Source organism: Colletotrichum siamense (assembly GCF_013390195.1).
Source record: "Colletotrichum siamense strain Cg363 chromosome Unknown KSG_Cg363_contig03, whole genome shotgun sequence".
In the NCBI taxonomy this organism is placed as follows: Eukaryota; Fungi; Ascomycota; class Sordariomycetes; order Glomerellales; family Glomerellaceae; genus Colletotrichum; species Colletotrichum siamense.
In genome coordinates this window covers 1,118,616-1,131,373 of record NW_023501016.1, presented here as the reverse complement: position 1 = coordinate 1,131,373, position 12,758 = coordinate 1,118,616, and the positions used below count along the sequence as shown (strand labels likewise).

Below are 12,758 nucleotides of genomic sequence, written 5' to 3'. Positions count from 1 at the left end.
TCCCTCAGAAATTCCATAACGAAGCCCCTGATGTTTGGGCACGCTGAGGGATCTCTCTAGGCTGTGGGTACACTTCAGCAAAGCGAAATACCCTCATCATTCGTACTTCTAGGCAAGACTCTTGTTGCGCACCTGTCATTCAAGTTCGTCTGTGAATTTCGCCCAAGCCTATAGCCTCTTGGCGACAATCTTTGTAACACGAAATGCTGGCGGTGCACTGATTTGCGCTGTGCCGAGCGCTTCCAGAAATGCAGTTTGATGATGAGCGGCAGGGGCAGCGCATTCCTCCAAACTGACGGCTGCTGTTTTGTCCACTGAAGAGCCACTGTATCAGATTGTCTCTTCCATCTCCTCTCTATCAAGGTGTCAGCTCAGCCTCCATCCGGCAAGGGGACAAGCGCGCTAGACCCAAACCAAGCCCTTGGGGCTGGATCTAAAAGTCGGTCCGCGAGACCCGATTCATGCTCCCCGCGCGCGAAGCCTGGAGGTTGGTTGGTCGGTCTTTGTTCCCGTCCCCTACAAAACAGCCCCCTGGCGGCCGATGGTGACGCGCTGGCGCCCATTGAACACCTTAAGTTAATGTTGACTTCATCGACCCTCCGGACTGGAGCCGGATCACCGGTGCCAAAACATCCCAAGAGCTCCCGTGTGTCAAACCGGCGTACAAGATGGGTGAACTGACGGAAGCCGGAACGGCTGGAAACACCGTCAAGACCCCAAGAGCCCCCAAGACCCCTAGGCCCAGGTGTTCCGGCGGATGATCTCACAAATACGGATTGCGCCCAGGCTCGCCAAACCCCAATAGATGTGCTGCCCAGACCGTCCATCCCTGACGGTGCCGCATTCCCTTCGCGTTCTTTTCGTATATTTCTCTTGGCGTACCTGCACACTAAAACCGCCTGAACATGGAATATGACGGGCCCTGGGCCAGCGAGAATGTGAGATTGGATGGCAGGCCCTGCACCGCCCCAATGCCCAGCAAAGCTGTGCACTCATGGTGTTGTCCTCTTCTCAGGCGCCTCTTATTTTTCTCGATGTCAAGCTTCTGCCCGCGTCGTCATTCACTTCTTGGAACATGCCCGCCAGGCAGAGCTAGCCTTCATCAAAGTCTTGGGTGACCCAAACTTTCTTGTCAAACGGGGCTAACAGTCCATTTCTTCTCTAACTGGCCCATGTCACTCATCACCCCAAGATTCAGGTGGCCAGGCCAAGAACCCGTCGCCATTATGTACAGCCATCCTGTCACCGTCCTGGCGCCAAGTCGTGCGAAGGAACAAAAGTGTCATCGATACCACCGATGTTACCGTCCTGCTTTCCCCAGATTTTATGTCCCCGTAAGCCTGCTTTTAGGTGTATGCGCATCTTCCGGTCGTTCCTTGGATGTCTGCCATCTTTCCATGTTCCCTTGATCAGCTGTGTTCCTGCTCCCTGAATATCTGGAGCGGCGCAGTGCATTCGTTCTGTCGGTCTATTTACAGCCTTCCTGTCAACCTCCCAGGTCCAACGAGCCGTGCAATCCCACCAGCACCCATCACGAGAGACTGCAGCCCGGCGGCGAAGTCATTCGACGCAGACGATCCCAGCCACCACGTCTGTAGACGCAACCATTTATCTCTCAAGGTCCCAGGCACCGAGTGACGACCCGACCCTCCGCTTCTCCCCATTTACCCCGACGAATCTGCACCCCAGTCTTCTAGAACGCTACGATCGACCGACCCGATAGTTGTGACCGCCCTTCGTTTGCAGTGCAGCAAGGACACCACCACATGTCCTAACCACCGAACAACACCCTCAAAACACATATTCTCGCTCGTTACTATCCGTCAGAAGCAGGTCTGAGAGACGGCTTGCTTCTGCACATTTCCTCTCGCTCAACATGTTGTCGTCATTGATTTCGGGCGTGGCGCCAGCGGCGCTGCTGCTTGCTGGGGCTGTCAATGCAGAGTACTCTATCGAGACACAAGGTACGAGGCAGATGCATCGCGACATGTCGTCCCTGGGTCAGCCAATAATATTTCGCAAGGTACTGACTTGGACAATAGATGATATTCTTACCACAGCCAGCACGTTGGCTTACGACCTCATGCTTTTCTACGAAGGAAATAAGACCGGAGAGATCCCAGGCATCCTACCAGGACCACCAGACGATGGGAAAGGAGATTACTATTGGTGGCAGGGCGGCGCGATGATGGGCACATATATCGATTATTGGTTTTACACAGGCGACACAAGCTACAACCATGTCATCACGGAGGGTATGCTACACCAAGTCGGACCCGGACGCGATTACATGCCACCGAACCATACCGCCTCTCTCGGCAACGATGATCAAGGTTTCTGGGGCATGGCAGCCATGCTAGCAGCCGAGAACAAATTCCCGGATCCTCCAGAAGACCAACCGCAATGGCTCGCGCTCGCGCAAGCCGTGTGGACGACACAGGCTAGCCCGGACCGCCACGATGAGACATGCGGCGGCGGTCTGCGCTGGCAGGTCCCTCCCACGAACACCGGCTACGACTACAAGAACACCATCTCGAACGGAATCTTTTTCAACATGGGCGCGCGGCTGGCGCGGTACACGAACAACGAAACGTATGCTCGCTTTGCGGAAGAGAGCTGGGATTGGATGTGGGCGGTGAACTACATCGACCACGAGAACTACCGGGTGTACGACGGAGGCCACGTCCCGAAGAACTGCACCAACGTCTTTAAGGCTACATTTTCTTACAACATCGCTATTTTGATGCAGGGCTGTGCATTCATGGCCAACCACGTAAGTTACTTTGATGATTTCCTCTCAACGTATCGAGTATAAGCTGACACATCAAAGACCGGAGAACAGAAGTGGTTCGACCGCACTGAGAGACTCGTCGAGTCCGCCCTCCTGGACTTCTTCGCCGATGGTGCCGCATACGAGGTGCCCTGCGAATTTGAACAAGGACGCTGTTCCCAAGACATGCTGAGTTTCAAGGGATATCTCCACCGCTGGATGAACGTCGTATCTCAGCTAGTGCCATCGACTCGCGAGCTCATTCGGCCTGTCCTTCTCAATTCGACTCGGTCTGCGCTGAAACAATGCACCGGAGGAACATCCGGACGCGCTTGCGGCTTTTACTGGACGAAGGGAGTGTTCGTTGACCCTGCGGTCGATAAGACGAGTGGTGCAGGAGAAGCCATGGATGCGTTGGGTGCCGTGCTGAGCATCATGGACCCCGAGGCCCCTGCGACCAACTCCACGGGAGGCACGTCAAAGGGTGACCCAAATGCCGGCATGAACTCTCATCCGTACCGTGAGTTCTCGCCGATTACTACGGGCGACAAGGCCGGTGCTAGCATCATTACTATCATCATGTTGGTGAGCGCCGTGAGTATTTGGGGATGGATGTCCATCGGCGCTTCGGAATGGAATGAGAGCAAGGGCAAGGGCCCTGGAAAGTCGGAGGGTTTGGAGCCTGACACATCAAAGGAGAGTGTATTTCCGGCCTTCAGATAGGCTCTTTTGATGATGATCATATGTTGTTTTCGGATTTCTGGGCTATGGTTGGCGCACCACTTATCTCCCCCTCTTTAGGCAATGGCCTTGCATCATGGGGTGACGGTCGAAGACATGATCTTCTAGGCATAAAACGGCGTTATAGGACAGGTATCTAGGTAGCTCGAGGCACTCCACAAACGTAGGGGGAATAAACTTCTAACATCATATTGGGTCCGTCTTGCACATCATTTGAGGTTCCATTTCTTTTACCTGGGACGTCCCATTGACAGGTTGAACATAAGCAAACGTTTGTCAATCGAAGACACGGTGGTATTAGTTGCCGTACTGCTACATAAAATCATTTTGGTATCTCTTTCCCCAACTCAACATGGACGACATTTAGCGCAAGCGCTCGTGACTATCTCAACCATTCGCATTATAAGAATCCATGACACAATCCCATGAGCCGAGCCGCGTAGACTCGACCTGAACAATGTAATGCCAAATTAGCACTCATTCAGAGGACAGGCCAGGCCCTTGGTGCCGTATCTATCGCCAGCGACGTTGCCCAGCGTCAAGATGGCATTCACAACACCTCCCATACCCTCACCAGCGATCATGCCAGCAGCGACGGCGTACGCGAGCTTCTCAAAGCTCGCTGGCTTCCATCTGCGCCACACGAAGGCGATAATAGCACCGAGGAAGGCAGCGTTAACGAAGACGGGTCCAGGAATGACGAAAGACAAGGCAATGGCGCCCCAGTTGGGCAGGAAGTCCTGGTACTTCTCCCGAGGGCCAGTGAGGTAGTAGTGGCGCACGATGACCTGGAGAATCGACACGATACCCAGAACGACCGCAAAGATGCCAGAAGAGAGCGGGATAGAGATGTTTGGCTCTGTGACAACTCTCGCGACGGCTTGCCATGCCGCCACACTCGGCACACCGAAGGGGCAGTGCTCGATATCGGCGTCGATGATGCACGGGTAGGCGGTGGTGAAGAGGACGAACAGGCCGGGGGCAAGCCAGACACTGCAGAACGTGCCGATGGCCTGGGCGATGAATTGCTTGTTGGGCGGGGTGCCGAGGAGGAAACCGGTGCGGAAGTCGGAGGTCAGGGCCGTGGCAACGTCTGCGGCACCGGCGGCGAGACCGGCGGAGATGAGGTTGATACGTTGCGCGTGTTGGACGCCGTAGTGGGAGCCGCTGGTGGCACCACCGATGACGAGTTGAGAGGCCTTGGCAGCAGCCGTGAGGGGAGTCTGATCCGTCACACCACCGATCTGGATGGCGAGGAAGGAGAATAGGAAGGCGAGGATGAGGGCGAGGATTGTGATGCCGACGTTGACCTCCCATTGCAGGGCCATGATGATGATGGAGAGAATGATGGAGGCGAACAGGCCAGTGACCCAGATCCATGTGGCGACCTGCTGGTCAGGTCTGGCAGGGTCGGCGATGGCGTTCTCGTCCAGCTTCTCCTCGCGCTCGGCAACCTTGGCGAAGAAGTTGACACGCTTGTTGCGCTTCATGAGCAGGGTGTGGATAGAGACGCAGATCGACTTCCAGCCAGCGCCAAAGCCGATGTAGATGATCTTCCAGTGAACAATCAGCTCAGCCATGCTGGCACACACCATGACCATCACACCAGGCCACAACAGCCAGTATCTGGGAGATGGCTCGCGGGGGTTCTTGAGCGAAGTAAAGGCGTAGTATCCGTTCCAATTAGGATCCCCATCACTGGCATCAAGTCCAACACACTCGCCGTAGTGCACCAGCAAAGGACCAATGAGACCCCAGGCAAGAACGGCACCACCTTGAGAGAAATCACGTTAGCCTGAAGTCCAAAGAAGGAGAGAAGGGAAAGTGGCGGAGGCAGGCAACTGGAAAGGGGGACTTACCGAACATGGAGCAGGCCGAGTTCATGCCGATAAGCATACCGGAACCAATGAAAGCGGTAGTCCATTCAAAATACCAACCCCACGACTCAATGTTCAACGCCCACGAGCTGTAACCGCTCCAGATGTGAATCCAAGTGAAGAAGTGCCAGTCGTAGAGAATACCAACAGCGTACAAAGAAGCCACGCGATGGCAGATGCAGATACCGAACGCGATACTAAGCGCCTTGAGCTTGCTAACAGCGTCTCTGGCACCAGTGACGCCGGCATGCATGGAGCGGATAGTCAGAGCCGTGGCGGTGTTGGTGGGGAACATGAGCCTCAGCTCTCTGGCAGTTCGGATGATGAAGAACTTGCGCAGAGGAGTAACGAAGAAGAGTCCGAAGAACGAGCAGCAGATCGTCAGCGTGAAGATCTTGCCGATATCACCAGATGGTGTGCTGTCCATAACTCCGAGACGGTACATGGCGGGGATACCGGCCACGAAGATACCGGCGATACCTCCAGCACCGGTAGCGGCTGCCTGGACGATGCTGTTCTCCTGGGGACCGAAAGGGCCTCCAAGAATGGGCAGGTTGGACTTGGAGATCATCTTGATGACTCCGTAGCCGAAGATGGCGCCAAACATTGACGCGATAAACGTAAAACCGGTTTTCAATCCTGAATTATCATTAGTGTCTTGCACAGACGTCGAGACACAGCTATCAACGTACCAAGATACAAATTGGATGCATTGACCAGAGAGCCGAGAATGCAGCCCACAACGACAGCTCGCACTGTCAGGATGCTCTCCTCATGCGGGATATTGGGGTCCATCACCAAAGGACGGTAGAGGTCCTCCTCGCCCTTGACGTCCTCGGTCTCGGGAACCTTGGTGTCGACGACGGGCTCGGTCCACTCGCCGCCCATGGCGCCCTTCTCATCGGGATGAACGGCGCTGCCGGTGTAGGACGGACGAGGCTCAGCGCCAGCGACGGTCACCGGGGCGACCTTTTCTTCAGCCATGGTTGTATGGGTTGGCTGGTATGTCACCGCGCTCTGTGTGAAGAATGAAGACAGAGTCCCTGCGCGGGGTAGTGGTTGCGAAACGCAGAAGGCGGGGTGAGAGAACAGAGACGGGACACAGCAGAAGCTGGATGGGAAAGTTGATATATATTCTAGATGACGGGGCACATGGTTGCAGTAGCCCGTTCTTTGCTTTTCCCCATTTCTTCCCCCAAGGTCGCACCCGCGCGGCGGACCTACATGCGTGATGCCGCCCCCCTGCTGCGCCCAGAACAGAAGACCCAGCGATATGGGAGAGTTCGGTTCACCCACTGGCTGGCCAGCCAGCGGAGGGGATCGTCGAGTCGGAGTCTTGGTGGCACGAGCGTCGAGCAAAAGGACCCCCGGGCGAGGCACCAGCTAGCCATCCCTGTCTCTCCGAAGGGTGGGATGGCCTCCGGGGAACGTCGTGCAGGGTGCAGGGCAGATAAGAGGCGGTGCGTTGTTGGGCGGGGAGCATGCAGTGAAGTCTACCTCGGGGGCGCACAAACTTCATGATGTGTCAGTTTGCAGCGAGTTCTGTTAACCCACGACAAGAGGATACGGCTTGCCCACCCTCGCTGGATCCGGCGACGTGAATCGAGGATGGTGTAGAGCGTTCGTCTCGCCTCCGCGCTCATCGTGTCGACCCCTACCATCTTGAGGCATCAACCGAAAGGATGGGCACCTTTGGCCGACGCAGTAAGCCTCAACTGCACTTCAATGCTTGAATAGGCAGGTCGTTGTCAGCTCGTGGAGTCCCCGGGTTCCAGAGCATCCCGTCACCAAATGGCCAAGCGAAGCTTGTCCGACGCCTTGCAGGATCACCAGGGAACAACATCCTGTTGGCCCTGAATGGGCTTGTAACGTTTCTGGTGGCGTTCTAGAAGGGCAATCCCACGGCGCTCATTGCGAACAGCGGCGACTTGACTGGTCAACTTGTTGGGTCGATCAACGAGGTTGGACTGAGGTTAGCAGGTTGAAATTCGAATGCTAAGCTTTCTTCGGTCGAGCCACCCGCAGTTCGCGTGACAGCCGCTACAGGCGCCATTCCATTCATTAAGAACAAATTGGTAAACGAGACGCCACTCGTGATGGCCAGGTCGGAGACGACGCCAGGGGTGGAGAGATCACCAGCAGGACCAAGCTCGGTGCAGAGGTGTTCGCCGCTCCCCGGGGGTTGGAGGAGAAGTGGAAGAAACCCTTGCATTCACGATGCGAAGAGACCTCAGGCGGAGGCTGACTTTCAGCTCACTAAGCTGAGTGTGCGAGCTGCCATCGCCGAGCCGGTTGCTACCGATAACATCTTGGCTGCCGGGGTTCAAGTCTAGCCAAGAGACCAGCATCGGTACTTTTTTTGCGGCTTCCCCCACCATGAGGCCAATGTGCGGAACATTTGTGCATCGTTTAGCGGTGGGATGACATTCGACCCAAAATCGACAGCGCCGAACAGAGTAATTCTTCTGTGTTTGAGATGACAGCCTTTCGGACCTCTTTGCGTCGCGATAACAACACGCAAGATGACTCGTGGATTCCTTTGCAACTGGATAAAGTGCCTTTCGACGTTTCGCGAGTTGTCTTGGCAGAGCGGCGGTCCTGATCATCATGCCATTCGTCGCGGAAAACGAGACGCGCTACAAAAGGACCGCCCGATATTGGGCCGCAGGGGTCTCCATTGGAGCAGATTTTGTGCTCTAGGACTTGGGGAACAGTCGGGTCCCGAAGGCTCTGAGGTTTGTTTTTGCTGCTGCAAATTGGGGAAAATGTGGGCGTGGTACGGACCCCTATTCATTTTCGACTTGAATGCTCCCCTCCTACGACGAAGTGTTCCGACGCTACCTGAGCCGCGATTTTATGCTTACTTTATGCATCATAACCCGCGTGAAGCCGGCGTTAGGCGAAGAAAACGGGTGTTGCTTGCACAGAATCAGTGTTGCCAACGTCCAAAGTAACAACAGCTTCATCCTCGTGACAACAGTACTGCAACATTGAACCACTGGCTGATCTCGCTAACGAACATCCCATTCAGATCATTCTGTGTGTCAATTTAAGCAATTACCAAGTCCAAACCGCATGTATCCCCGCAGTAGCCTCTCCACCTCCCAGCTGCCGCTCCCGGCTTAGCATCTTGCAGACCCTCGGCCTTCAGCCAGGACCAGCCTGGCCATCACTATGGGATAGGTCTCATTTAGGGTAAAGGCCCCCGTCTATTCCATCGTTCAACCACCTTTTATGCGGAGCCGCCAAGACTTCAATCGACCATTGAGCGCAAAAATCTTCGTGTTTTTCTGACTGTTTGCCAGCCGAGGACCTTTTGAAGCTCGGGTCTTCATCGTTTGCCAAATACACTAGAGGGTCTCGCTGCCACGTGAATACGTTCGGTCATTGCCATCACTCACATCTGTCACTTTTTGACACACAGAGTCAAGATAAGACGCGTCTACGCCAACATCGCAAAGAGAAGGGCGTTTTGTGGGGACTACCATGTCCTTAGATCGCAGACTCGTCCAGTGACAGACAAAGGAAGCGATGCAAAGGGCCCATGGGCAAAGAGTCCTAGCTGCTGCCTCGATGCAACGCAGAACGCGGCACAGGATCTCTCCGTCTGACTGTTTTGAATCCCTGACGTACCCAAGGCAGTCAGCAATTCGCCCATCTCTGAGGCCAATGGGCATTTGTTATCTGTCAGCAGAAGCATTGTCAGCACTTTTGCGATCACGGCCTGCACCTTTGCAGGACGCCGGGCAAACCATCGCTACCCACCCCTGCCAAACCTCGATCTGCCCGCCAATTGCCCATGTGGCGTCCGGGATGCTCCTGAGGCTAACGGGCACGAACAAGACAGCACGATAGCTCAGCGGCGACGATATACATCCGGCTTTCCACGCCCGTCTCGTCAACTTTGTGCTCGTAGTCTACTAACACACTGGGTACATCAGTAACCACTGTTATCCTTCAGTCTGCGGAAGCAGCAACTGGAATCACAACTGAAAAAAGCCTCCTCTCTGGCAAATGAGGATGTTTGTGACCATGTATTCATCTAGCTCTTTTCAGCATGTACTGCCACGAAGAGGCAAATATTGCCAATACGTCCAATGAATCTCGCGACATGGAATTCAGCCTATGTAGTATATACTCACATGCAGACGATACCAGAGACTGTCATTAACATCACGCTCCTCGGAAACATGTCGAAATCCCAGAGATGCCACCAACCCATCTGCGCAGTATGCCGTTGCACAACCTTAACTCCGGCAACAGGCGAGGACGGATACCAATGCGCCGCAGGATTGGCACAGTGGATAGCCGTCCCACCACTCATTCCATGCATCTTCAAAGCCACAACCAGTCTTCCCGCAAGTGTGCTTGTAGCCTATTGCTTAGTCGCCACTGGACTGGACAAAACATTGGTTGGCCATATCTTAGGTTCTCGCTACGTCCTGTGAGTTCAAGCCGCAAGGGGCAGGCTCGCCGGGGAAGGCCCTGTTCCAGCCCCGGACATTGGGTCTCGAAATGGCTTCGCGCGCCATCATGCACCCGCCCCAGGCCCCGGCTTAGCCCAACGTCTGGAACCTTTGAATCGCGTCTAAGGGATCTTTGCGCCGCGCCAAGACTGCCTTGAGGTTGCGGCACGCGCGCTCATGTCAACCTTATTCCTGTTTGGGATAGACCCTTTCTGGGGATGGGGACATTTCTTAGCGCTCAAGGTTACAAGACCTAGGAGGAGAGAGTTCAACCTTGTGGTGTTGAGGCCATCATCCTTAGGGCATTTGTAGATAAACTTTGCGCCTCTCTGGAGTTTGTTCAGATACAGAGGTGTATGCGTACGCTGCATACGAATGGAATATTGAGATAGAGTAGTTAGGAAGGAATCGGGAACCACAAAAGACATTTCTTAGCGCGTCCTACTGGTCGGATCTCGGTTCACGAATGGCACTTTGAGGCTCCCAGGAGTGGACGCTCATTGACATTTCATCCATTGGCCATAAAGAAGATATCAATTGTAGCTCTCGCAATCTATTGGTCGTATTTGACCACTTCAGCCACCATCATTTTCCACGTTTCTTCATCTCTTGAGTGTGCTCGCTGATCTCACAGTTACACGCTGTATGGCTTAGTAATTCGATAAAAACTGTCTTCTAAAAGCCTAATATAAGTCCACAATAGGGTCATGACTATGGTTGCAGAAGATGATTGACCGGCATGGATAGTTGTTGATGAGTAGTATGCAAGCGGCAGTCGATTCCCATGGGAACGCCGGGGCCGGACGTGTGGGCACGATGCTGCGACTTCAAAAGGCAAGTAAACATGAAGTTATGGGCTCTAAACGGTGAGCTATTTGTCATCATTGTGTTCACATTATCAAATCCCAGCGATCTTGCTATTACTTTCACCTTAATTCTTTCCTTTTCATCGTCATTTCAGAAACCATCTTCAGCGACCAGCTTAGGAGCTTATCAAGGGGACTGATGATCTTCGTTTTACTCAGCCCACCTACAACGTGACAGGATGGGTGTCGAATGATGAATAAAAGATCGCAAGTTCTCTCTTTTGGATCAACATGATTAATGCACATGTTGCGGGTTGAAACATGGTAACTGATTGCATCCTATTGTGGCGTTTGCAGTCTTGGTAGTGCTGTTTCTCCCCTTTCATCTCAGTCCACAGAATTAGGCAGCCTGTCGTCGACGACCTCTTTCTCTTCTCAGAGACGGGGGATCAGCAAGGCTAAGCTGACGCATCGTGTCTTCCACCCTCCCGATGGCCTCCTCAACCCCCTTTTGGTGCCGTTGCCGAATTTCAGCTCTACGACCGCACTTGTGCCGCTGTCTGATTTTGTCGCGTTTGCCGTCATGCTCGTTTTCAACCGCATCTTCTTGCTTCATTACAACTTCGGAGGAGAGTGATTGAGATGAAGCAAACGGAGACGAGTCTTCGGTAGCTTTCAGGAAAGGAGGTCTTCCGTGAGGTCTCCTTCTGTGAGGCTTCTCGTCTCCGTCGACTTGATGCAGTCGCCCTCTGGAAGCATGCCTGTGAATCTTCCCTCTCAAGCGTTTAGGGTCTTTCTCATCTTTCGACGGTTCAGACGCCAATGAAACTTCCGACGTAGATTGTGGAGCTGCAACCTGGGGTTGCGGGTTGCTCAAGTTGGTCTCATACTGAACTTGCTTTTCAACCGAGGTTGTCGAGGATACGGGACTAAGGGTGCTGCTCTCGACTGCCTCATACTCCGGCAGCAGAGTCGTTGCCCTGCTCAGTGTGTACTGGGATGCCAGAGTCTCTCCAGACAGGTTGATTGATTCAGTGACGTCATCCAACTTTTCCTCCGCAACAGGTTCCAGAGATGCAGGCGAAGCCTCCTCGATGAGCTCAGGAAGTGGCTTATCCACATTCATTGGCGCGGACTTGGGTGTCCTGCTGGCGGCTTGCGCTCTTGCAAGGGCCCGCCTGTAGGTCTTCGTGTTGATCAAGTCATAATCGAAGTCAAACTCGGTGGTGCTCAGTATCGACTCATTATCACCGTAAATGCTATCAAGCTGGTCCTCCTCAGCGGGGTCGGCAGCTTTCGCTCCAGGGCCTGTCTTAACGGGGACAGTCTCGAAGCTGTCTTGTCTCGCTGCAATAAGCGTCGATTGGTTTTGGATGAGCAGGTCTTTGATATCTTGAGTGGAGCGTCTGCGCGAAGCCGTTAGCCAAACTAGAAGCTGATCACCACAAGGGCCGCTCTATATAGGACTCACAAATTGAGCGTTTGCGTGAGTAAGGTGAGCGTAGCCTTTTTCCTGTCGAGTCGGCCGAGGAGTCGGGTCATCTCCCCATCTTTCCACAATACTAGGATCTTTGTCTTCCAATCGCTCTTGGCGAACAGCTGCTCATACTCCTTGTGGATGAGTAACAATGTCGCATGACACCCCTTGACAGCCAAGGCGAACACGTCCTCCAGAGCGAGTCGATCAATAACGTTGGGATCTCGTCGGACCACATCCTCGACTTGACTGAGCGCGTACTGAACCGCGTAAATCTCCTCGGCGATATCGCAAACATTCTGTGGCGCATTATCCAAGTGATCCAAGGTGTTTTTGATCTTCAGCGACGCGGTCAAGACGGCGCCCGCCAGTGACGCTGCCGCAGTGATAATCGTAATCGGATCCATTCTCGCGATGTATCTCAACACTGAAGTTCATTCAAAGAGCAGGTTTGTTCGGGACAGACTTACTCGATCTGGGCTGTTCGACTCGTGTTTCGACGGGCCGTGCGACAACATCGGCCGGGAGGTTTGAAACATGACTATTCTGTGCCGAGGTTCATCTGCCAGCTTGACCTGAGTTTCATCGTGCATGCGAGCTGCATGCGACCGGCTTTCTTTG

General features: G+C 54.0%; 3 protein-coding genes across 3 annotated transcripts; 1 reads left to right on the top strand and 2 right to left on the bottom strand.

Moving 5' to 3' along the window:
- Positions 1-1,876: 1,876 nt before the first annotated feature.
- On the top strand, positions 1,877-3,493 carry DCW1-3 (Mannan endo-1,6-alpha-mannosidase DCW1; the record flags this gene model as incomplete). The annotated part of the gene is made up of 3 exons (XM_036636153.1): positions 1,877-1,964; positions 2,043-2,773; positions 2,831-3,493. The coding sequence occupies 3 exons, from the start codon at positions 1,877-1,879 to the stop codon at positions 3,491-3,493; spliced, it is 1,482 nt and encodes a 493-aa protein (XP_036497078.1).
- Positions 3,494-3,981: 488 nt separating this feature from the next.
- Positions 3,982-6,372, bottom strand: YSL5 (putative metal-nicotianamine transporter YSL5; the record flags this gene model as incomplete). The annotated part of the gene is made up of 3 exons (XM_036636152.1): positions 3,982-5,285; positions 5,371-6,027; positions 6,081-6,372. The coding sequence occupies 3 exons, from the start codon at positions 6,370-6,372 to the stop codon at positions 3,982-3,984; spliced, it is 2,253 nt and encodes a 750-aa protein (XP_036497075.1).
- Positions 6,373-11,060: 4,688 nt separating this feature from the next.
- Positions 11,061-12,544, bottom strand: CGCS363_v004302 (uncharacterized protein; the record flags this gene model as incomplete). The annotated part of the gene is made up of 2 exons (XM_036636151.1): positions 11,061-12,066; positions 12,132-12,544. 2 exons carry the CDS (start codon positions 12,542-12,544, stop codon positions 11,061-11,063), a joined length of 1,419 nt encoding a protein of 472 aa, XP_036497076.1.
- Positions 12,545-12,758: the final 214 nt, after the last annotated feature.